General features: G+C 38.8%; 1 protein-coding gene across 6 annotated transcripts in view; it reads left to right on the forward strand.

Annotated features, from left to right (window-relative positions):
* The window catches only part of sulf2b (sulfatase 2b), a 155,834-nt gene extending 131,716 nt beyond the window's left edge, over nt 1-24,118 (forward strand). For 4 of the 6 annotated variants that reach the window (XM_053644212.1, XM_053644210.1, XM_053644214.1 and 1 more), the window contains 12 exons: nt 379-507; nt 2,855-2,911; nt 3,473-3,605; nt 10,941-11,169; nt 15,571-15,802; nt 16,641-16,737; nt 16,839-16,933; nt 17,472-17,534; nt 17,619-17,788; nt 17,891-18,033; nt 20,161-20,284; nt 22,774-24,118. In XM_053644212.1, coding sequence (XP_053500187.1) covers nt 379-507; nt 2,855-2,911; nt 3,473-3,605; nt 10,941-11,169; nt 15,571-15,802; nt 16,641-16,737; nt 16,839-16,933; nt 17,472-17,534; nt 17,619-17,788; nt 17,891-18,033; nt 20,161-20,284; nt 22,774-23,417 — 2,116 coding nt within the window. In that variant the 3' untranslated portion in view covers nt 23,418-24,118. Of the gene's footprint in view, nt 1-378; nt 508-2,854; nt 2,912-3,472; nt 3,606-10,940; nt 11,170-15,570; nt 15,803-16,640; nt 16,738-16,838; nt 16,934-17,471; nt 17,535-17,618; nt 17,789-17,890; nt 18,034-20,160; nt 20,285-21,048; nt 21,083-22,150; nt 22,205-22,773 lie in introns of all 6 variants that reach the window. The other 2 variants (XM_053644215.1, XM_053644216.1) reach the window with 2 other exon arrangements.
* Nucleotides 24,119-24,565: the final 447 nt, after the last annotated feature.

Genomic DNA, 24,565 nt, shown 5'->3' on the forward strand with positions numbered 1-24,565 from the left:
AGGAGATGAATCGTTGTGTGTTTAAAGCAGGAGGAGAAAGTTTGAAGGTTAAGATTTATCCTCCCACTGAGACAATTAGTCTGTATCAGATCCAGCTCTGGACACAAGGCCGGGATTTGCACATAGAATAATAACGTAACGTTTGTGAGATTTGCTTCTTGTAATCAATTTATAAATCATTTTTTATCATAAATTCCATTCAGTAGCGCTTTCTCATTAAGACTAGGCAGTGTAGAAAAGTAACAAAAAAATTACTGTTTTGTCCATTCTGCTCTAGTTCAGTTTGTTTCAGTATTATTTACTGTCTTTTTTTTCCCCTCTCCCTTAATGCTCCAAGCTCAAGTCTTAATCCTTTTTAACGTCTATCACTTTTCCCAGCAACCCCCACATTGTGCTGAACATCGACTTGGCCCCCACCATTCTGGATATTGCCGGGCTCGATATTCCTCCAGACATGGATGGCAAGTCCATCCTCAAACTGCTCGATACTGACAGACATATGAACAGGTACAGCACATGTTAATTCAGGATTCAGTGTTCAGAAGCAGTTCTTAAAGAAACTTCTGTCGTTCATTCAAACAAATCTGGAAGATTTTAATAAAGATGGGTGCAGTAGCTGACATGTTTGCATGTCTGATGCTATAATGAGGCAAAGTACAAAATTTATGACTAATATGCCTTTCTAAATGAGATGTGAGTGATTAGTGATCATTTGAGACTGGGTTTATGTGACTGTGTTGTTTATATTTGTGATAAATATAAGTATTAAACTAAGGGGGTGTCTGTAATAATGAATAAGGGTCTCATAATGTCATAATGAATAAGGGTCTTGTGGAGCCAAAATGAATGTTCCAAAAATTAATTAATTTAAATAATGGCTAAGAGACAGATTTGTTGTCTTTAAGATATTTTGTTACATCTGCGGAGGTATGCATAGGATCAGTGTCCTGCTGGAAGTCCTGGTTGCAGCCAAGTTTTAACTGTATGGCTGATATCTTCTGATTTTACTTCAGTATTTCTAGATAATCCTCCTGCCTCATGATTCCATCTATTTTCTGAAGTTCACCAGTCCCATTTCCATCAAAACATCCCTACAACATGATGCTATCACCTCCATGCTTCACAGTTGGGATAGTGTTCTTCAGATTAAAAGCCTCACCCATTTTTCTCCAAGCATAACACTGATCATTATGGGCAAACAGTTCCATTTTGTATGATCTGACCAGAGAACACACGTGGTGATCACCTGTAAACTTCAGTCTGGTTTTTATGCTGGTCTTGCAGTTGGGGCTTCTTCCTTACACAACAGCCTTTTAGGCCATGGGGATATAGTGGTGACTTTTTAAAGGTGGATGTACATACTTGTGGATGTACGTACCTGATGCTCCCATTCCACCATTTCCTTGGAGGTTCAGTTAAGCCTTTCAAACTGAAGTTCGTTCATCTCTGGGAGTTAATTTGTGCCTCCTTCCTGAACACTGCAGTGTCTGTGTGGTCCCAAGATTTTTACATATATTTGCATCCAGTTGTTAGTATAGATGTTTGTGGTACCTTAAGTTGTTTGGAAATTGCGCCTAAGGAGACACTGGACTATATTTTTCTGAGATCTTGACTGAATTGCTTGGATTTTTCCATGGTATCAAGGACAGAAAGGCACTGGCTCTAAATTCAGCTGGAGGTGCGCACTCAATTAACTCCAAATTATGTATGACAATTGACCAATCAAAAGCTTCTAAAGTCATTAAAGTCATTTCTGGAATTTTGCAGATTGTTTAAAGAGACAGTCAACTTGGTGTTTTTTGAGCCATTGAAATTCCAATGTAGTGAATTACAGCTGAAATAATTTATTGTTTTAAAACTTCCTCTGATGGGAGCAAAGTAGATGTCGTAATTAACATGCCAAAAGAAATGTATAGTAACATGAATTGTGTGGAGTTGGGAAAAACCTTGAGCTTGACTATCTTTATGTGTATCTAGGTGTATGTAAACCTTTGGCTTCAACTGTGCAAATTTTCATGGGGTCATGTTAGATTTCTCTAATAATCTACTCTGTTACAATTAAATGCAGTACAACTGGCTGCCGCCATATTTAGAGAAATTCTAACAAGTGATATTAGTACATTTCTTAGGAAATTAAATTGTTAACTAATTAAAAGCTAGTGCACTAACATTGTCCCATCACCCCATTGCCACTCGTGACTTCTCATATGAGAAAATAAATTACACTCGAACATGCTTGTGGGCTTTTCACTGGTTAGCAAATAAAGATTGAATTATGCCGACAAAATCCCCAATCTATATGTGTAGAAGATCTGTAGATGAATAAGATATAGGAGAAGACTGCTCTGACTAGTAGAATCAACAACCCCTTCTCTCTTGTAACACATGCACAAGGACTTCACGTTTAAGGTCAGAAGACAAAGATAAAGTGAACATAATAAGGATTGCACACCTTTAGCACACTCTCTTTGTCCTCCCCCCAGCAATTCATTCATCCATCTCTGCTGAAAAAGATCAGAGCAGCTCAGCAATGATCAATACCTCATAACAGCAACGAAGGTCAAAAGCAGCCCAGGATACCGTTTATTTTTCTTGTGCTCCTTGATTCCATCATTCTTGTTTTTCATCAATCTGAAATGCCGTTTCAATTCTTGAGCCCATTTGCCCCGGAGGTGCTTTTTCTCCCCCCCCCCCCCCCTCTCACTCCCCCTCCCTTTTTTTCCAATCTCTGGCCAAACCTGTTGTCATTGTTTTGAAGATTCAGGCATGCACGCTAGATGAAACTGAGTCATATGTGGCGGTGATCAGATTCCATGAGATCTAATCGATTTTCTGCGCTCTCTCCTAATCTCAGGTTCCAGGTCAACAAGAAGGGGAAAGTATGGAGGGACTCCTTCCTGGTGGAGAGAGGGTGAGTCAGCAATACATGTGTATCTGTGTGGATACAGTATGTCTAGGATATTATTCTGTTGTGGTCAAAATGACCCATTTTACAGTTCATAATAAAAAATTATCATTAAACCTGTTTTTGCTTAATTTCTGTAAATCTGCATGGTGTAAAATTTTGTAATTTCACCCTCTCTGGTAGAAAAGGTTTTGTCCCAAAACCGAATAATATGCACGTATACCTAAATAGTAATGACACCAGTGGTGTAGTGACATACAGTTTAGTAGGGTAGGATGCAGATTGGGACACGGCCCAATTATTCATGGCCCACAATTGCTCAGTATTACAAAAGTGTTATGAAGATAAAAATAAGTTTATTGTGCACAATAAAGTGACACAGTGTCACAGTTACTGAGCAGAATTTCTCAGTAAGAGCTGCTAGCTGCCATCAGATTAGCTCTTACTGGGCCCTATTTAAAGTTGGCTAATTAAGTCTGCACCAGATACAATCAGAATCAGTCCGTTCTTCTTGGTTTTGAATGGCCTGAATAGGGGAATTATTTTTTGTCCTTCTCCCTTTGGCAGTAAACTACTTCATAAAGTAGTGCATGATGGGAAGGATGTGGCACAAGAAGAGAACTACCTTCCCAAGTACCAGCGAGTCAAAGACCTGTGTCAGCGTGCTGAGTACCAGACACCCTGCGAACAGATTGGACAGGTACAGACTCACATGTACACATGCGAACAGGCCTGCCTTTATATGGAGACATGAATAATGGAGATAATGAATAATGATAGTCTTCGGGTAAAAAATACAGAATACAGAAAAAACTGGTAAAACTGGCCCCACAACAAGAACCAGGCAGGAGGCCCTATGACAGAGGGGCAGAGAATTAACTCTATGGGCTAAAAATGTATGTGGTTGTCTGTGGTTTTTGTACATTTATACATTTTTCTGATGTTCACCATATATCTGCATGGTAATTCAATTTAAAGGCTTTTTTTTTTGTCATTCTACACTGGGGCCTCACACCACAGGGGGCCCCTGCTGTGCAAGCCTTGCATGCCCGTCCCCTACACCATTACTAACTTGGTATTTCTGTCTGGTGATTTTGACTGTGTTATTAGTAGCTCTAGAAACAGGCAGGAATCTGGATATGACCAAGAACTACAGTATCATTACTGTATATCTGACTTTTAGCTCTGTGCATTTGAGCACTGAACATAATGTCCAAATGATATATTGTGCTGCATAATATAAATTATAGCTGAATAAGGTGAAATATTGATTAAATACTCTGGCCATTTTTATATAGCTCTGCTCCCCGAGCTACTTGTAGTATTATGCCATGCTGTATTTGTCTTTATTAAACATGTTCATTTTAAATTATTTGTTTGACAGACACTTTTATCCAAATCCACTTACACATGAGGCACAGATTTCATTTTAACTGTTATAGCACTGGCTTATTTCTACAGTGCTGTGATTTCTTCTGTTTATATGTATATCTCATACTAAATAGTTTTAGGTCTTCAAACGAAATGCAACATAAAACAAAGGCAACCTGAGTAAACACACAATACAGTTAATTTTTTTATTGAAGCAAAAAAAAGGTTATCCAATACCTATTACCAATATGAATAACTAATTGCCCCCTTAAACTTCAAATCTGGTTGTGCCACCTTTAGCAGCAATAACTGCAAACAAACGCTTCCGATAACTGGAATTCTAGGACTGCACTTAATTCTAGGACTAGGACTTGTTCCTTATGCTTTGGATCATTGTCTTGCTACATAATCCAGTTGTTTTAACTTATTTTCTGGTAGAGAGCAGAATTCATGTTTTCCTCAATTATTACAAGTTGCCCAGGCCCTGAAGCAGCAATGAATCCCCACACCATCACACTTCCACCACCATGCTTGACCGTAGGTATGATGTTCTTTTTGTGTAATTCTGTATTTGGTTTTTGCCAGATGTAACGGGACCCCTGTCTTCCAAACAGTTCCACTTTCGACCCATCAGTCCACAGAACATTTTCCCAAAAGGTTTGAGGATCATCAAGGTGTGTTTTGGCAAAATTCAGACGAGCCTTAATGTTATTCTGGGTTAGCAGTGTTTTTCGCCTCGCCACTCTTCCATGGATGCCATTTTTGCCCAGTGTCTTTCTGATAGTGGAGTCATGAACAGTGACCTTTAATGATGTAAGACAGGCCTGTAGATCCTATGATGTTGTCCTTAGCTCTTTTGTGACTTGCTAGATGAGTTGTTGCTGTGCTCTTGGAGGAATTTTGGAAGGTTGGCCAGTTCTGGGAAGATTCACTACTGTGCCGAGTTTTTTCATTTGGAGATAATGGCTATCACTGTAGTCCTTTGGAGTCCCAGAGTAACCAGCTTTTGAAATAGCTTTGTAACCCGTCCTATATTTCAATCACCTTCTTCCTCATCATTTCTGGATTTTTTTTTTCAATTTCGGCATAGTGTGTTACTGGGTAAGACCTTTTAACCAACTTCATGCTGTTGGAAAATTGATTGACCAGGGTTTGCAGTAATCAGGCCTGGTTGTGCCTAATCCAGCTGAACCCCATTATGAATGAAGTTTCATAGATTTGGGGAATTAGTAACTATGATACATTTTTACACAGGCCCAGTTGGTATTGGATAACTTATTTTCTTCAATATATAGCATTGTCGTTTTAAAACTGTATTTTGTGTTTACTCAAGTTGCCTTTGTTTTATCTTAGTAGAGTGCAGTAGTAGTTCTCATAGTAGTGGGCAGTATAATATACAATACGTGAGAATTACTGTTTGGTATAGTAAATATGAGGGATAAATTAAAGATAGCAATTCTGCTATCTGTTCTATTTCCCAAACTATAAAACAGCCAGCAGCCTAACTGAAATCACCGCAACACTGACCAGGCAGTTAATAAGGAAGAATGAATGAACATTGCATAGCAATTCATGTTTTTCTGTGACCTTCATATCTGACCACCCACTTGCACTCATGGGCGTCACATCTGACCTCTTGCTCATGCACACAAGCTTCATACCTCAATTTGATTCAGTTTTATTTGTATAGAGCTTTTTACAACGGTCATTGTCTACCTGACCACTTACTCACATGAAAGTAAAAACCCCCTGCTTGTGTGACTTTTTTGTTGTTATTTTTTTGTTGTACTCCTCTAGTTTTAACTAGATGTCATGTGGAAACTTCTGGCAAGTTTTCAGGGAAATAAAATAGGTTCCATAGTGTTACCATTATCACTCAAACTCACTTGCGGCTGCAGTTCCCCTTAGACTTACATCAGACTGCTTCATTTATATATTTTTTTGTAGCCGTAGATATTTTCACAGTTACTGTGACTCAATATGTGTGAACTTTTGTTGATTAAAGCTGAATCTTATTCAGTGAAATGACAGAGAAGGACACGTTCAACTTAATTTTATAAATGCGGTGCAATACACAGTAAATGTGGTAATGTAATTACTGAACAGTAAATAGCTACTCATTTTGTTCTGTATCGTGTACAGTGGGATCCAAAAGTCTGAGAGCACTAGTGAAAATGCTTCTACTTTGCATTCATTTTTAATTTAATACAACAGAGGAAAATCTGACCCTTTGTACAAAGTGGTTAAAATGGTCAATATCACAAATCTGCTTACATTTAAATAGCGAGCTACAAATAGTGCAGAATCTTGAATATTACATAATCAAGATATTGAAGATTTACTTTCTTTGTTTTAAATATTTTGCAATTTTAAAACCTTCTGTTTATTTCCAAATGAATAAAAAAATTAAATAAATGAAAATAATTCACTTAAATTAAGAAAATCCTAGATTTTCAATGTTGTCTCCACTGTACATAATCACATTAATCACATATAGTTAACAGTTAAGTTCAAATAAAAGGAATATATTAGATAATATTAATATTAGATTCATTGGTAATTCATTAATACATGACAGCACCACAATGACAAATAAGAAAAACTTGCATACTAACAAGCTTGTTTGTGTAGCTTCTTGTTTTGTAGCATGTTTATGTACTGACACAAACATACAAGATGAATAGACAAAATGACGCATAGATTTGTGTATCGACCTGCTTTTGTACAATAGTTAAAAGCCATATCTACACAAAACTGAAAAGACAGGAGTTATTCATAGGATGTCCTGCAGTAAGATCTTTGTTCTTACACACACACACACACACACACACACACACACACACACACAAACGCACACACTGGCTAATGAAGGCACAGTGGTAGAGAGCTTTGAGCTGTCAGATCAAACACACCTGACATATCCAGCTCTCCTTTTTCTCTGTGAGGGAGCTGACCGCTCTCGTCCTCCACAGGCTTCCATCTCCCACCCAGTAAATCACTCTCTCTTCCTCATCCAGCCTTCGCTTCATCCTTTCAGCTTTTTATCTTTCCATTTCCTGTCAAAATGTCATTCTCAAACTTGTGAGTAGGGTGCCATGTTCGACATAGCAAATGTCTTTAGTCCTCCGTCAAGTTTTATTAAAAGGGTCCTTCGCTGACCATTTTCTTTATATTGTAAATAAATGTCCCAGATTATTATTATAAAACCTAAATCTGTTATTAATATTTCCGCTTGAACTGCATTAAACATGCTGTTATGCTGTTAATTGCTGTTATTTTTAGATTTGCGTCAAACATGCAGATCTAAAAATACCAAATCAATACAGAGGAATGATCTGATGATACCAGAATAATATTGATGATATTTTAAATTCCTGTAACCCCAAGTCAGACTAAGAATTTGAATCTAGTGTTTTCTCATTATGATTTCTCATAGACATTTTACATTTAATTTAATATTTAAACTTATTATTCTGTTGACTGGAAAATGAACACAGTGCAGTTATTCATTCTTCATTTAATATCTTTTTGATTCTTCTTCTCCTTTCTCTATTTTCTCTTCTCTTTATTATTTTATCCCTTGTATGATTACATTATTGATTCATATATCATATGTCATTCTTCCCACAAACATGACATGTAATCTGCACCAACTATTGAAATAATTAGGTGATGACAAATAATGTTAAACAACTGGAATGATAATTTACAACCATCATTTATAATTATGGTCAAGGTTATGTTCTTTATATCATTGGAAATAGATTTAAAATCTAATTGATCATTTTCAGTGAATAAAATTCCTAATAACAGTAGTAGTAAAACTGAGTCATTACAGCTGTAGAATTTTACTTGCTGTACTCCAGAATTACTGGCACCTTCCAAGAGAATGAGCAAAGATTGTTGTATAAAGTACACTGCACACAATAGTTCAACCTAATTATAGGGTTTCATTCTTAAATGAATGATGAAGCAATTGAAACTAACTTTGATAACTTTGATAACAATGATTTTCCGGGGGGAATCCATTACTCAAAAACGTTTGAACTTCTTTATCTTCACTGAGGTTCTGGCATCTATCACAGGATGATTAGACGCAAGGCAAAACCTCCGAAAACACACTGCATGGGATGCCAGTTTATCGCAGGGCATCACACACACTACATTACTGATGGGAGGTGGGAGGAAAAGTGCCAGAGGAATCCCACAAGAACACAGGGATCACACACAAAACTCCACAGAGTGTAACCTGAGCTCAGGATCAAACCCTGGACTGCATAGCTGCATAGGCACTGGATTCACTCCACCTATAATCAGGACAAAGTGGTTACTAATGATAAATGAATGAATGCTGATGGATAAAGCTATTTAGCATCCCCATATTCTCAAAATATCACCTTCATGTGTCAGTCAGTACGTTTACATGGACAACAATATTCCGATATTAACCCGATTAAGACAATACTCTGATTAAGAAACTACCATGTAAACAGCGATTATTGATGACCTTAATCTGACTAAAGTCATACTCGAATTAAGACATGTGGAGTATTCCTACTATAGTCGCATTATCGAAGTGCATTATAGCCATGTAAACACCTTAATCACACTGTTAACGTCGTGTGGGAGTTTTCGCCACATTCTATGACAGGACACGTACACACACGGCAGTGCTCAACCGTTTGTCAGCAAACAAGAGAGCACGGCTGCATCCGAAACCACGTACTTACCTACTATATAGTAGGCGAAATACATGTATTTCAGCTAATATATAGTAGGTAAGTATGTGATTTCGGACGCAGCCCATGGCTTCAAGCAGTCGTCTGTTTGCACGTATAGCATGACAAATAATTAACTGCACTTGAAGCTTTCATAAAATTAAAAATGAAACACCCAAAACTGTATACGGTACCACGACAAAAATGAACTGTATGTTGATAGGTGAAATTCTGGAGGGAACGTCGGACGGCGTGACGTGGGGTTAATCGATCTATGTTCTATATTATAACATGTAAAACAAGAACATGAAAGGAATATTCTAAATGCAACGCATGTAAACACCTTAATCACAATATTATCCTATTCAGAATAAGGTCAATAATTAGATTATTGTTGTCCATGTAAACGTAGTCACTGACTACGTTTACATGGACAGCAGTAATCTAATTATTGACCTTACTCTGATTAAGATAATAATGTGACTAAGGTGTTTACATGAGTCGCTTTTAGAATACTCCTGTCATGTTCCCGTTTTACATGTTATAGAACATAATTAGATTAACAGCCCATGTCATTACGTCACCGCGCCACGCCTCCGACGTCCCTCCAGAATTTCACGTATCAACATACAGTTCGTCTTTGTTATGGTACCGTATACAATTTTGGGTGATTTTATTTAATTTTTTTACGAACGCTTTAAGTGCGGTTAATTATTTATAATGCTATACGTGCTAATAGACAACTGCTTGAAGCCGTGGGCTGCGTCTCAAACCGCGTGCTTACCGTCTATATAGTAGCCGAGATACATGTATTTTTCCCCACTACAGGCCTATAGTAGGCAAGTAGTGTTTTGGGAACGCAGCTGAACTCTCTTGTTCGCCGTAAAACATAAAACTGCCGTGTGTGTTCGTGTCCTGTTGCAAAATGCGGTGAAAACTCTCACACGACGTTCATAATGTGATTAAGGTGTTTACATGTCTGTAATACACATCCATAATGAGACTAAAACAGGAATACTCCACCTGTCTTAATTAGATTAAAGCTTAATTCGAGTATGACCTTAATTAGATTAAGGTAAGTAAAAATTGCTGTTTACAAGGTAGTTTCTTAATCAAAGTATGGTCTTAATCGGGTTAAGAGTGGATTATTGTTGTAAACACAGCTACAGACTTACATTTTGCATGCTTTTTTTTGTTAAATGAAGGGTGCCAATAATTCTGCAGTTGACCCTGTATGTGACACGGCAACATGTGTCTGCGGCTAGATGTCTGACTGCACCTTTAATCTTGCCGCTGAATCTATTGTGGCATAGGGGACCATCCCAAAACAAAGACGCTGTATAACAATCCCCATTTTATTCCACCTCTTGTTTCCAGCTGGCTGGTGCAGAGCATCATACTCGAGATTTTATAGCACCATCTCGTTCTTAATGACCTGACACGGCCCGTGCACCAGCGTGTAAGATGAAAAGAGCGCAACTCGAGCTCTTCATTTACGAGACTTTTAACAAGGAGGACTTGGCATGGCATGGTAATTACTGATGACAAAGAGAGCAGGCAGAGAGCAGGGTGGCAATTCTCACCACTTAATCGACTCGTACAAATGTACAAACACATAAACGCACAAACCCAGGCTCGCACGATGCATGCTAGTGCTGCGTTTCACCTGTGCGGTGTCAGAGGTGTGATATAAACATGGATTTGTGACAAAATGCTTTCAGCAGGTAGACAAGAAAACAGTGTGTGCTCTGGGTCTGCTTAAAATAGTACTCTGTGTATGTGTGTGTGAGACAGAGCGAGTGAGAAAGGCCTACTTATATGTTCTTGTTTAAGCAAGCTAAGTACTCGTGGGTCCCAAGTGCTCACAGCTTTCCTTGAATGTCCTGTCTCTCACAGCCTCCCCGCCCAAATCCTTTTTTCCCTTCTCTCTCTCTCTCTGTCTGTAGAAGTGGCAGTGTGTGGAGGACTCCACTGGGAAGCTGAGGCTATATAAGTGCAAAGGCATGGCCAGTCTTTCTGCAGTGAGGAAACCCGTGTCCAGCGCGAAGCCCCAGTTTTACCAACGCCCTATTAGCACCAGTGCTAAACCTAACACAGAGCCTGATGACTGCGACTGTGACTTCAGCAGCTACAGACTTAGCACGCTGAAGAAAAAGACCCTGCTGTCCAAAAAAAGTAAGCAATTAAAATACGTGCAAGCTAGTGAATAATACTATACAGATCACATCCACACTTTTCTTGTAAATCATTTCATGTGTCATGTATATCAGGATTATAGTCATTTTGTGGACCCAAGAGGCATTTAAACAGATTTTACCATTGGTTAGGGTTTACATGCATGTAAACGCATCTGTCTCTCTGATCCACATTTAACAAATAAAACCCTTTTTACATTCTGTCATAATAATGAGAAAAATAAGAAAAAATTTTAATAATGTCCGTGATGGTGATTTTTGTTGCAGCAGCCATCTTTTCCATAAAACAATTGGAAAGGAGGAAATTGGTGGTCAAATGGCATGAGCTGATTTGCATAATATATGACCAGCAAAGTGGAGACATATAGTGTTTGTTTACGAGTGTACATTCAAATGAGTAAGATTTTATATGGATGCAACACACATACAAGGCACGGTCAAATAAAACACAATCAGATAAATGAGGACAGGGAGACATTGTAATTCTGAACTGAATCTCACAAGGGGGAAAAAAACATAATTTTTGCTTAATACACTTCGGTGCACATTATATAATAGGACTCATGTTCAAGCTTTAGACAGATTTTTGAGATCTGTGATAAAATACCCAGGTCAGTGTTAAAGCCCCTGTGAACTCACTTTTATAATCAGCTTCTTTTTGTTATCAAATGTAAAAAAGAAGAAAATATATATAATTGATTGGCTTTCTTTCAATTAAGAGATCTGTTTTTTTCCCCCCGGCTGTGTTTGAGTAGAGCGGTATTATATTTGGTAGAGGTATGCTGATTGCGCCAGCTTCCCTTTTACCCCAACCACAAAAATTAAAGAAACTTGTTTCCTGCACATTTAGCATCTGTGTGAATGATTTTGAGCAAAATAACATCCAGCTGGACTTTTTACCGTTTTGTATATATTGTTTTAAGCATGGGTTGTATAGTGGCGCAGTAGGTCCATGTGGGTTTCCTGAGAGTTCTCCGGTTCTTCCGTAAGTGGATTGATTACTCTAAGTTGTCCCAATGTGTGAATGTGTGTCCCATCCCATCGTATCTCAGTGGCATCCCGCTGAGGGTGTATTCCCTCCTTGCACCCAATATTCTCTGGGTTAGGCTCTCGATCCACTGTGACCATGACCAGGATAAAGTGATTACTGAAGATGAATGACATAATGAATGAATAAATATATTAAGAGTAGTAGTTTATGTGTAGTGATGGTGAATATTTCTGATAGTTTCTAGGGTTTTTTTAATATTGAAAGGAATGAGAATTAGCAGAGTCACTGTACTACTATCATGATCTACACCTAGTAAGGTAACTGGTCGTTCTGGTTGGTAGTGTGCATTTTTATGTAATTCTCACATTTGTTTTTATTTTTAGAATATTCTTTTCTTCCATGTGGACGAATTGAAAAGTACATTGGGTATGTCTCAGTCAGCTCCCTAGTTCAGTAGTTAGGGTACTGATCAGGGAGTCAGCCATTTTAAGGGCTGTCTCAATCGCAAAATCTTTCCAGTGCACTGGATCGTTCACTCTGTAAAAAATCCCACAATGCACCGCAAAAACCAAGGCTGCTCACTATGTTCCCCTACTGGAAATGACGTCATGGTTTCTGAAGCCTCTCAGCTCGAAAAAGGTGGGGGACGAACTCTCAGCCAACTTCTATTCAACAACTGTTGTTGGAGCTCTCAAATGATTACTTATGTTAGCGATTTTTTTTTTTTTTAATGTTTATACCTTATATACAGTTTGTTTGAGTTTCTAACAACTTTTAAGTGTGTAATGATTTTTTTACCTACTAGCTTGCCTATAATTCTGCTTGACATATTATGACAGAAATACATCTGATTAAGCTAACAAATTTATATAACATTTAAAACTTTTAAAGTTTTAAATTTTTGGTGATGTTTTACAACATGAGTACGTAGTCATGTCACCGGAAATTCAGTTATCCGTGTCCCAATATGTAGAGAGCCAGGGTCCTTACCCGTGCCCAAACTCATGTACACAGTATACTGATTCACTACCTACTGAACTAGTTGGTTTAGACATACCCATTGTCAGTGGTTTCATGTTTGTATAATAAAAGTCCCTTAACATATTTCCAATTTTGCTGAGCATCACTGGCAAAACTCATGACCTTAAATGGTCGCACCACATGATAGTAGATAGTTAAATGAGAGGACAGTAAAGCTTATTTTAATTTATTTTATTAATCAGTCTTGCTGCTTATGGGTTTTGCAGTGTCATGCTCTATTGTTCAGTGTAGCTTTTTAAACTAGATGAAAGGGAAAGTAGCATTGGAGTGCACACAAACCGCAATCTTAACCGACCACTGTGCTGCTAAAAATATGTACAAAACAAAAACAATACACCGCACAATGTTCATGATTAGCATATAATAAATAGTTCTAGAAGTTAAGCTTGGTCATTCCCACATGCTTTCCTACTACTAGCACTATCTAGTGTTTCCTTGCTAGGGAGACACCACTTTCAGTCATTATTCTACCTGACACCTAGTTTCATGCAATTCTGATCAGGCAATAAAGTTATAATTAAACTGTTGTTATGGATATGCGTATCTTCAATCTATAATTAGTAGATGATAATTTAAAGGTGCAATAGTCAATATTTTTCATTTCTTACTAGTACAAATAATGGGGAAAATTAAGTAGAAATGCTAAGCCAGAACAAGTGTATTACATAGCTGGAAAAAAAAACCCAGTTTGTTAACCTCCTTTCCAGTCCGAAATGTTCATTCGCATGGATTGGCCTCTTGTCAGTCATTTTATAGACACGCCCCCAATATCCCCTCCACATCCTCATAAATCATTATGAGGAGAATTTTGCATGTTTACATACAGTTGTAATTTGGCCTTCAGAGTGCACTTGATATCATGACAGTCCTTGCTAATGATCATTCTAGTTGACCCACCATAAGTTTGGGGGGCGGAGATTTATGTACATGGGTGGAAATGAGGGCGGGCTCAATGAGTTAATAGAAATCATTCAAATCTTACTCAACTTCACCTATTTACCTGAAGGAGACCTATTTTTCACAAATCTTACCTGATGCACCTTTAATGACAGAACTTTAGTACTGAAATCATATAGTCAGAGGAGTTCAGAGGAGATTTTCAATCAGGTTTAAAAGCACCACAACATATCAAGTGTGAGTAGCATGGGACCAATGGTGAGAACAAAAAACAACAGATAATGAGTGTGTGATTGCAAGCCATGGGATATTATCATTCCTATCATTTGAATAAAGTAGCAAGCTGCTCTTCTTTGGAGTGCTCAACTGGGTTCCCCGGTTTCCTCCTACCTCCCAAAAACATGCTGGGAGGTGGCCTGTCTATGATCAATTGCCAATAGGTGTGAGTGTGTGTGTGTGTGTGTGTGTGTGTGTGTGTGTGCATGCATGCATGCATGGTGCTCGGTGATGCACTGGCATCCCATCACTTGTTGTAATGAAAGTAATGAATGAAAAGTCAATGAAATGTCCAAAAAATATGAAATTTCCATTCTTACAATTATGGGTGACGGTATTTATTAACAATAACTTTCAGTGTAAGAGGAAACTCAGTAAAGAGTCGGTGGGGAAATATCCTATTCATTAAAAAAGCACATTTTGAAATCAAACGCAGCATGCAATAATTAAATTTAAAAAACGACTACACCAACAAAAAACCCAGAAGAAATTGTTTCTCAATGATTTCATGATTGACTTTTTACTAATTGAACAAGTAAAAACTTCCACACTTCCAAGTCAGACTGCCAAGTCTGTGTGTTTTTCTTGAGCTGGCGGTGTTTGCATCAGCGAGAGTGTCAGGTGAAATATCTCTCCGTTTATGAGGTTATTGTGTGTGTTGGTTGTGTAGTATGCGCACCACTACAAAGGCAAAATGACAGATTTACAAGAAAGTGAGCCGGACAGAGAGATTTGTGGACTTGGGTACTGTGCACTTTCTTCCACTACGTCTCTCTGTAATACTCCACTGCCCCCTAGTGGATTAAGTGTAGCTTCATTCCTGTAGAGAGCGTACTTTATTAATCCCCAAATTTGGTGTATTTGGTGTGTCTAGCAGTAGTTTGGTGAATGTCCAGCAGTAGTTTGGTGTATGTCCAGCTGTAGTTTGGTATATGTCTAGCAGTAGTGAGTGAGGGGACAGAATTTATCTTAAAGTCTTGAAGACATTTCATCGCTCACCTCAGATGCTTCACCTGTTCCTCCAAATGGTGAGAAATCAATGTGGAGATTCACACTCATGATGCGATGACCTCCGTGGGATAGTGGAATTCCTTCGAGATTAAACCACAAGCTAATTAACATGAGATATGAGTGAAGTGGATTGTACACTCATCAACACGCTTATGTGTTTGGCAGAACTGAAGACACTGAAAAGCTACTCCAGGAACCGCTACGCTCGCTCACTCTCTTTGGAAATAGATGGAGATCTATATGTAGTGGATCTGGATGGTGAATACAAACTAGTCAACAGCAGGAACCTGAGCCACAGCCACCAGGAAGAGGAGGTGTTCAGCGGGATGGGTCCAACTGCCGAGCCACAAACCAGCAACAGCCTGACATTGCCCTCATCTATTAAAGTCACACACAGGTAAGATGTAAGGTGTGTCTGTGTGTGTGTGCGTGCATGTGTGTGTGTTTTACTTCAGGCTCTAAATGGTCAAAAGACAGAAATCAGTACCAAGCTACTTTTTGTTCACAATTTTCAGTTCATTTTTATTTATTATTGAATAATACTTTTTTTAAACTGAAGGCTTTCCACTGCCCCCCCCCCCCCCCACTGTAAAAATGCAGAGTTCATATGAATTGGATGTCAGGAACCATAAATCCAGTCTCCATAGTTAATTAATACTAGACATTTCACAATGACTTGGATAGAAAGACCTACACAGACTCATGCCTGCATATTTGGCAGAACTGAAGATGGCAGAACTAAATTTCCTTCTTGCACAGCATGTAGTTTTTTTGTTTGTTTGTTTGTTTTTAAGTTGTTTAAAAAAAAATGTAAAAAGTTTCTGGACATCATGAATGTTATTTCATAACTAATACCAGATTTTCACTAATTTAATACAGTCCTCTATACATATCTTATATTACTGCATAAAAAACCAACATTGTTATTAGTGTGTATGTAGTAAATGTCTCTAAAATCTGTTATAATCATATCAGTCCAAAGATCCTGCAGAAAAGCTATGATTTGCAATATTGCCCTGCAGGGGACGTCCTGTATTTCAAGCTTCTGTTTACATTTCCCAGCTCACAAACAAACTCCAGTGCTAAGCTCCACCTCATTTTGGTTCAGAGAGGAAGGCTTGCCACTGTTGTTATTACAACAAATGCAAATGTCTTCGGTTTGAGATCTGTTTTACAAAATGGCATAATTTCTCATAGCTGCAAGTCTTGGTATTGACTGTATGCTTTATTTCCAGGTGTTCCATCCTGGCCAACGATACAGTGAAGTGCGACGTAGGATTGTACAAATCACTGCAGGCATGGAAAGATCATAAACTCCACATCGATCATGAGGCAAGCAAAACATATCTATACATACAGTATACAGATTCAGATTTCACAAGCATTACACACACTCAGATGTTCGTGTTGAAGATTAAATCCTCACCCCTCAGATCGAGACACTACAGACGAAGATTAAGAACCTGAGAGAGGTCAGAGGGCACCTGAAGAGGGTGAGGCCTGGGGACTGTGACTGCAGCAAGTACATGTAAGAGTGACAGCTGACAATCATAATTTACACCTGTACACCTGGCAACTAAGGGCTTCACAGTGATGCTTAGAAGCATCATTGAATAGACAGGACTGGAACCTGATTGGTTATGACATGTCTGAGTTACATTTATTGCTTATTTGAATATAAAATGGATAAGCATAGGTTTGTTTGTGTAATATATTTATCCTATATATATTTGAAGTATCTCTGAATTATTATTTTTTTTTAACAATTATTCATATATATTTAATATGTTTTCAGAGTTTAAATAATTTGGGGCTTCTTTAAACTGCCCGTAGTGTGTGAACAGGGGTGTGTGTGTGTGTGTGTGTGCGTGATTATGCCCTATGATGGATTGGCTCCCCATGCAGGGTGTCCCCTGCCTTGTGCCCTGAGTTCCTTGAGATAGGCTCCAGGCTCCCCGCGAATGGATGGAATAATAATAATAATAATAATAATAATAATAATAATAATAATAACAATAATAATAATAATAATAACAGTAACTTGCTTGTTCTCTGACATGTTTCAGCTACAAGTCCAAGTTCAAGAGTAAGCTGAGAAAATATAAATCAGACAGCATGCATCCGTTCAGGTGAACAAAAATTAATATGTCTGTGTGTGTGTGTGTGTGTGTGTGTGTGAGTGAATCAGTGGATTTAACATTGTCTCTCTGCAGGAAAACACAGGAAAAGGATAAGAAAGCATGGTTGATGATGGAGCAGAAGCGCAGGAAGAAGCTTAGGAAGATTTTGAAGCGCCTGCGTAACAATGACACATGCAGCATGCCAGGCCTCACCTGCTTCACACATGATAACCAGCACTGGCAGACTGCCCCCTTCTGGACCTGTATGCCCCACACACACACACACACACACACACACACACACACACACTTTAATTATTGGCTGCTTTTATCTCTGATTTATGGCCATGCTTTCTTGCTTACAGTGGGACCTTTCTGCGCCTGCACCAGTGCCAACAACAACACATACTGGTGCATGAGGACCATCAATGAGACGCATAACTTCCTGTTCTGCGAGTTTGCTACAGGCTTCCTGGAATACTTTGACCTTAACACAGATCCATACCAGGTCAGAATTTTGGCACAATATAAAAACAAAGGCAGAAGCATAAATATACAATAAGATGTGGAATTGCTCCTCTATATTCTCTCCTCTATACAGTAGTGTACAACAGTCTGAGCCCAAGGCCAGTTTATTTCTTTTTGCACAGATACAGTTTGATTCACTTTATAATAATCTTGTGATCCTGTTCTTAAACATTTGCTTTATAATTATGTTTGTATGTTGTTTTTGAAAATGCTTTATAATTATTGCGGCACTAGATATTTCATCTAAATGGCAACACACATTTTCCTTAGGCAGTGTAACAGCAGAACAACACCAGCGTAATTACTGTCATTATACATATTATATATTATATATTGTATACTGTACTGTATAATATACAGTATATTATACATACAATTTATTGTTATATATGTTATTGTCATATTTTAATCATTATAGCCTAATTAATAAGAGTTTAGACAAAATCTTACTTTACCAGTGTATGACATAGTTAATAGGCAAACACAAAGTGCCATTATGCCAAAGGTATTTATAAAGGAGGGATAACAATAGGCATGTTATTTAGTCCAAAAATAGCCAAATGTATAAACGTGTCAATGAAAAACTGGGGATGGGGAGAGCCAGGAACTGTAAATAAATGAGTATCATTGCCATCAACACTCTGCTATGCAAACAATACATTTCAGAGTGTATCAAAGGTGTGTCATGAAGACATGGTTTGTCAATGTTGGTATGGAAGAACTCGAGTGGCCTGCACAGAGCCCTGATCTCAACCCCACTGAACACCTTTGGGATGTATTGGAACTCTGACTGCAGCCCAGACCTCCTCTCCTGACATTAGTGCCTGACCTCATTACTGCTCTGGTGGCTGAATGCAAAGAAATCCCCACACACACTCTAAAATCTAGTGGAAATCCTTCCCAGAAGAGTGGAGGTTTTTATAACAGCAAAGGTGGAATAATCTGGAATAGGACTTTCAAAAGGCACATATAGGTGTGATGGTCAGGTGTCCACATACATTTGGCCATATAGTGTATATATACACTCCTGTCCCTCTCCTGTTAAATAAGAACAGGAATCTGAGGTTAAAGTGGGCACAAGCTCATAGAAACCAGACAGCTGAAAACTGAATCGTTGAGTCTATAGTTGTAGAACCTGATGAGGTCTTCTGTGATGTGGTAGTGGCAGTGTGGTGCAAACATTGTAAACAGTGTAAAGATTGTAATCAGTAATGCAGTGAACAGAGATATACAGTATTGTATAGAGTGAATATGAGAAAAGGAAAGAAAAGAGAAGAAGGAATAGAAGTAAAGTGGCAGCGCATATGGATATGAATCCATAGTGGATGGTGTTAAGTTTGTCCAAGACTGGCTCAGTGCAAAATAGTGTCCCAGCACTACTCTAGTAGTCTCTTAATGACTAAACCAATTTTTTTTTTATCTTACAATAATGAAGTTTGAATTTAAAGACATATAATTCAATTTAATGGAATTGTATTTGTATAGCACTTTTAACAATGGAAATTGTCCTAAAACAGCTTTACAGAAATAGACCAATTCAGCATATAAATTTTAAATGTATGAATTTATCCCTAATGAGCAAGTCAGAGGCGACTGTGGCAAGGAAAAACTCCCTGAGACAATATGAGGAAGACACCTTGAGAGGAAACAGGTTCAAACGGGAACCAATTCTCATCTGAGTGACACCGGATAGTGCGATTATAAATAAATCCTTTCTATAACTGTGTTCAAATAGTGCAATTGTGTAACCAGGAAATTCATTACAGTTTTCACATGAAGTCTGTTTTTGTTGAACTTATCCACTGTTCACTGATGGAGAACTGAATGCAAAACTGTTCATAGTAATTGTAGTCCTAAAGCTATCATAGTATATCATATCACTAACCCAAGATAAAATAACCGTTCATATGAATTGTGGTCCAAAGCAATCCTCATGGTTTTTAAGTGGTACCATCCTCAGCAATCTCAATGATCTTCAAATGTATAATGTGATAAACTGTAATAGTTGATCATAACTCATTAAATGAAAATGTTCTCTGCAGTGAAGTTGAACCTTTGTCCGAGGAAGCAGTACCAGTTACACCGTTTTGTGTTTGTGTGTTTATAGTTAATCAATGCAGTAAACACACTGGATCGACACATTCTGAACCAAATGCACGTTCAGCTCATGGAGCTGAGAGGCTGCAAGGGCCACAAACAGTGTAACCCCCGCATACGCAATATGGACTTGGGTGAGTTACACACACATCCTAATGCATGCACACACACTCACACTGATATCTGATGACACCCACTTAAAGCTGGAGTATTTGCTGGAATATTTGCTATCAAATTACATACAACACTCGACCTCCATACTCTGCACCATGGCTATGGATGGTGCTGAGAGTAGTGTTCCCACGTCTCCGTCATCCTCATCCTCACATGACCCTGGCCCTGCCTTGCTTTCTGTTCTCTGTTTTCATGCAAACAGACCTTCTCACGTTAAGTATCTGAGCTGCTCTGCTGCTAAAGTCAGCTGTCTATTATTAGCATCCTGCAAAGATGAACCTGATCTTGTGTGTTTCTTTATGACTGTTGATTGTTGTAGTATGTAATGAGGCTAATTTATATCCATCAGAATTTGTCAAATTTTAAATAAAAAATAAGTAATAAATATTACCTCGCTACATCTTCTTTTTCTTGTTTTTATCCCCCTCGTTGCTTACTGAACACAGCAAAAACCAGTTTCGGAAACACTGACTTGTTATTTTGGTCTGAAACTTGATATCATGCAAAATGTATAAACAAATATTTATAGTCTAAGCTTTAAACTCAGTAAGTATTTATCCAAGCAGCAGCTAATATAGGTTATAGAAGTAGTACATACAAACTGAATATTATGAGAAGCATGTAAATAGGCCAGTCAGCTCATTATTTGATAAAGGAGTGTGTACGTCACTGTAACTTTATCTGTCTTCACGCTCTCTGACTAATGATATTGTCTCTTCTTCAGGAGGCAAAGAGAGAAGCAGCTATGATGAATACAGGTATCTTCGTTAAATGAATTCATGACTTCAGTAGAGTAGAATGACACTAATAGATTGGTTTGACTCAGACTGAGTGTCTGCTATAAACAGCATTTATTAGCCAACAATTTGATGAATGCAAAGTGTTTTGATGAACACAACACACCTTAACAGTTTAAAAACAGGCTACACATGTTAGATATGTGCCGAGAGTAAAATAAAGGAGAAGACTTTTGGAATTTTGATTGAATTTTATCTGGGGTTTCCTCTTCGTGGTCTGGTTTCCTTCTAACTCTCAAACCCATGCCAGTAGATGGATTGGCTACACTACTGTACATTGTCCCTAGGTGTGAATGAGTGTTTGAATGTGTGTGCATGGTGCCATGAGAGGGAATGGTGTCCCATTCAGGGTGTATTCCCAACTCACTGAGTTTGTATCCCCCAGTCCAAAGATATGCGTTGTAGGCTGATTGGTGTCTCTAAATTGTCCATAGTGTGTGTATGTGTGTGCAATTATGCCCTGCAATGTGTTGGCATGCAGTCCTGGGTATCCTGGGAGTTCCCAGGGATAGACTCCAGGCTTCACATGACCCTGTGTAGTATAAGCGCTATGGAAAATGGATGGATGGATTGATGGATGGACAAATATTATGAAAGACAATATTATTATTTGAAAAAAAAAACAAAAAAACTTTCAAGCTATGAGGAAACAATTTAATTTAATTTCATTTGATTGCTGATATAAAGACAGTTGCTTTTGATCAGCACTATTTAGTATTAATGGTTTTCAGTGAAAAAGTGAGTGTCAACATTCTCAGCTTCTCTTTTACATGTAGTTGCCACTTTTTTTGGCTATTAAATTGTCTTCTCCTTTATTTTAATTCCATAGAGGGCATTACACTGCTCTCTCTCTCTCTCTCTCTCTCTCTCTCTTTCTCTCTCTCTCTCTCTCTCGTCCTCTTGCATGTCTACTCTGGCTGCTGAGATGTACATGTTAAAGCTTGCAAGCCTTCTGATTGGCTCTCCTTGGCCACCTGCTTGAATTTGGGTGGCAGAGTAACACTGTTTTATCATTGCTTGTGGCATTAGGCAATTTCAGCGTCGCAAATGGCCCAAAATGAGGAAGTCTGCCTCCAAATTGCTGTGAGTTTGGACTGTTCTGCTTCTTCACATTCCTTTGGGATATGAGACCACTTAACCACCGCCCAGTCTAAATCATCTTTTTCCCTTTCTTCTTATTTTACCTAAGTTTAGTTTGACTTGCTTTCCTATCTGCTTGTTTCAGAGAAGGTTTCTTGCTTTGTCTGTCTGCATGGAGTTTTTTTTTTTTTTTTTTTTTTTTTAACCTGGACTTCTGTTGGTTTTGGGGCCATTAGAGGGTAGATTCACCTCCTTCATTTTTCAGCTCGTCAGCAAATCACTTAATACAGTACACCTCTCTGGTTCTGTAGGGGACCTGGAGCATTTAAATTAACTTTATTCTTCTCTCTGATCATGTGCCTGGTTTATTTCACTCATTACTGTTTTGCTTTAATTTGCTCCATATTGGAACTGTGAACATCGATCCATTCCATTTAAGGCATGTCACTATTATTTACACATTGTCCTTTTATACTGAGAACATGTTAATGTCAAACAGCAAATGTGAATTTGTATGTTGTGTGTGTGTGTGTGTGTGTGTGTGTGTGTGTGTGTGTAATTTGCCTACATAGAGGGCAGATTTGGGAAGGATGGGAAGGATAAAACCCAGGCGGATAAGAACCAATTTCAACCCTTGTACACACTCGATGAGCACGCCTACGATCTCGACCTCAACTTCACCTTGAGCCTGGAGGACTGGGCCCACTTCACCCGCTCCGTGGATCACACATACACGTTCCTTAGCAACCATAACAGGCCTTGCCCACATGACCTGGCAGGAGGGGCCAGAGGAAGAGACTGTGCCCTTGTGTCCTCTGCCAGTGGATCGGCTTCAGTCGTCTACCTTACCACTCTGGCCACTCCTGCTTTGTTGCTGAGGGAGGCGGGGACACAACTTCTGAGAGAAGCTTTGGGATTGAGAGCGAAGCCACCCCCCTCTTCCTCGGCCCCTCCCACGTCATCTTTTCCTCCTTCCACACGTTTGCTCTCCTCAGGTCCACATGAGGACAGGGACACTTCAGAGGAAATAGTGAATAAGCATATGTGGAGTGGACGAACAGAAGAGGAGAAGAGAGAAGGGGAGGAGGAAGAGGAGGAGGAGGAAGAGGACAGTGATGACGATGACAAGGGGGAGGTTTTAACTAAGAAACGGACAGGTCGACGGAGGCTCAGCACCACCCACTGTGACTGCAGCTATTTCCAGGTCTCCGTCTAACTTTCCGTATGGGCCTAATGTCGTTACCTCGTTCCTCAGAGAAGACGCTTAACCTTCAAAGGAAGCGTACAGAAGTTTACCTCCAGCCTACAACCAACCTCTTTCTCTCCTACCTCTTGTTCTCTCATTCTGCCTCTTCGGTCCACATCAGTCTTCCGCATCAGCCACAGCCTCCAGGCTCTGTTTCTTTTCAGTCCGTCTGTCCCTCCTTTAAGTCTGTCCATCATGCCACATGACTAATATTCCAGAGATCGTTTAGGCTTCAAAGAGAGCACATTTCTTCATTGAACATTTAGTAGCTGAGGTTGTGGGAGTGATGAGAAAGTTAAGGTCCTTTCACACTGAGCACGATTAAGCTACGTGAATGGTTGATGCGATGAAGCTCTTGAATCGAAACAATAGATCACTATGAAGCTATTCACACAAAGCTACACTTTTTTTTTGCGTCCAGTGTGTCAATTTTTTCCCTGTTGCTCCTTGACGAAACGGGCCCTCCAATTATATTTGAGCTTTAGATCACATGCCTGGAGATGCTGTTGTTGCACAAAAGGGCGAGATCGGAGGTGCTATAGCAAAGAAAGCTGTTTTGAAAACCAGTATAAACACTGAAGAAGGGTATTCCGGAGTTGCGAGATTTGTTCAGGTGGCCTCGGATAATTGCACAGGATACAGGCTGCTTTTACTACGGAATCAGCACCTGTGAGATTGAATTGTGAATGCCGCTGAAAGATGCCAAAACAGTTTTCTGAGTTTTCTTCTTATTTTAAAAAAAAATTATTTATCTTGCACAAATAAACAGGTTTTGTCCCACTACTATGTTATTGCATTATATTTCACTCATTATATTTCAATTATTTCATTCATACTAAAACAGCTTGACGGTGCTTGTTCAAAAAAAAAAACTTTCTGCCTCTCTTTTTGAGTAGAATACACATAAAATAAGAAAAGTTAGTGTAACAAACTTCACAATGGGCAAAGAGGAGGCGGGAACTGGCTGAACATAAACAAAAAAGCTTAATAATCAACAGAACTCAGACATAACGTAAAACACATGTATGTCTCGCTCTCTCTCTCTCTCTCTCTCTCTCTCTCCTTCTCTCTCTCTCTTTCTCTCACTGATTAGCCAAATCAGTGCCAGGTGTGCATCC

This window comes from Ictalurus furcatus, chromosome 15 (assembly GCF_023375685.1).
Source record: "Ictalurus furcatus strain D&B chromosome 15, Billie_1.0, whole genome shotgun sequence".
Taxonomy (NCBI): Eukaryota; Metazoa; Chordata; class Actinopteri; order Siluriformes; family Ictaluridae; genus Ictalurus; species Ictalurus furcatus.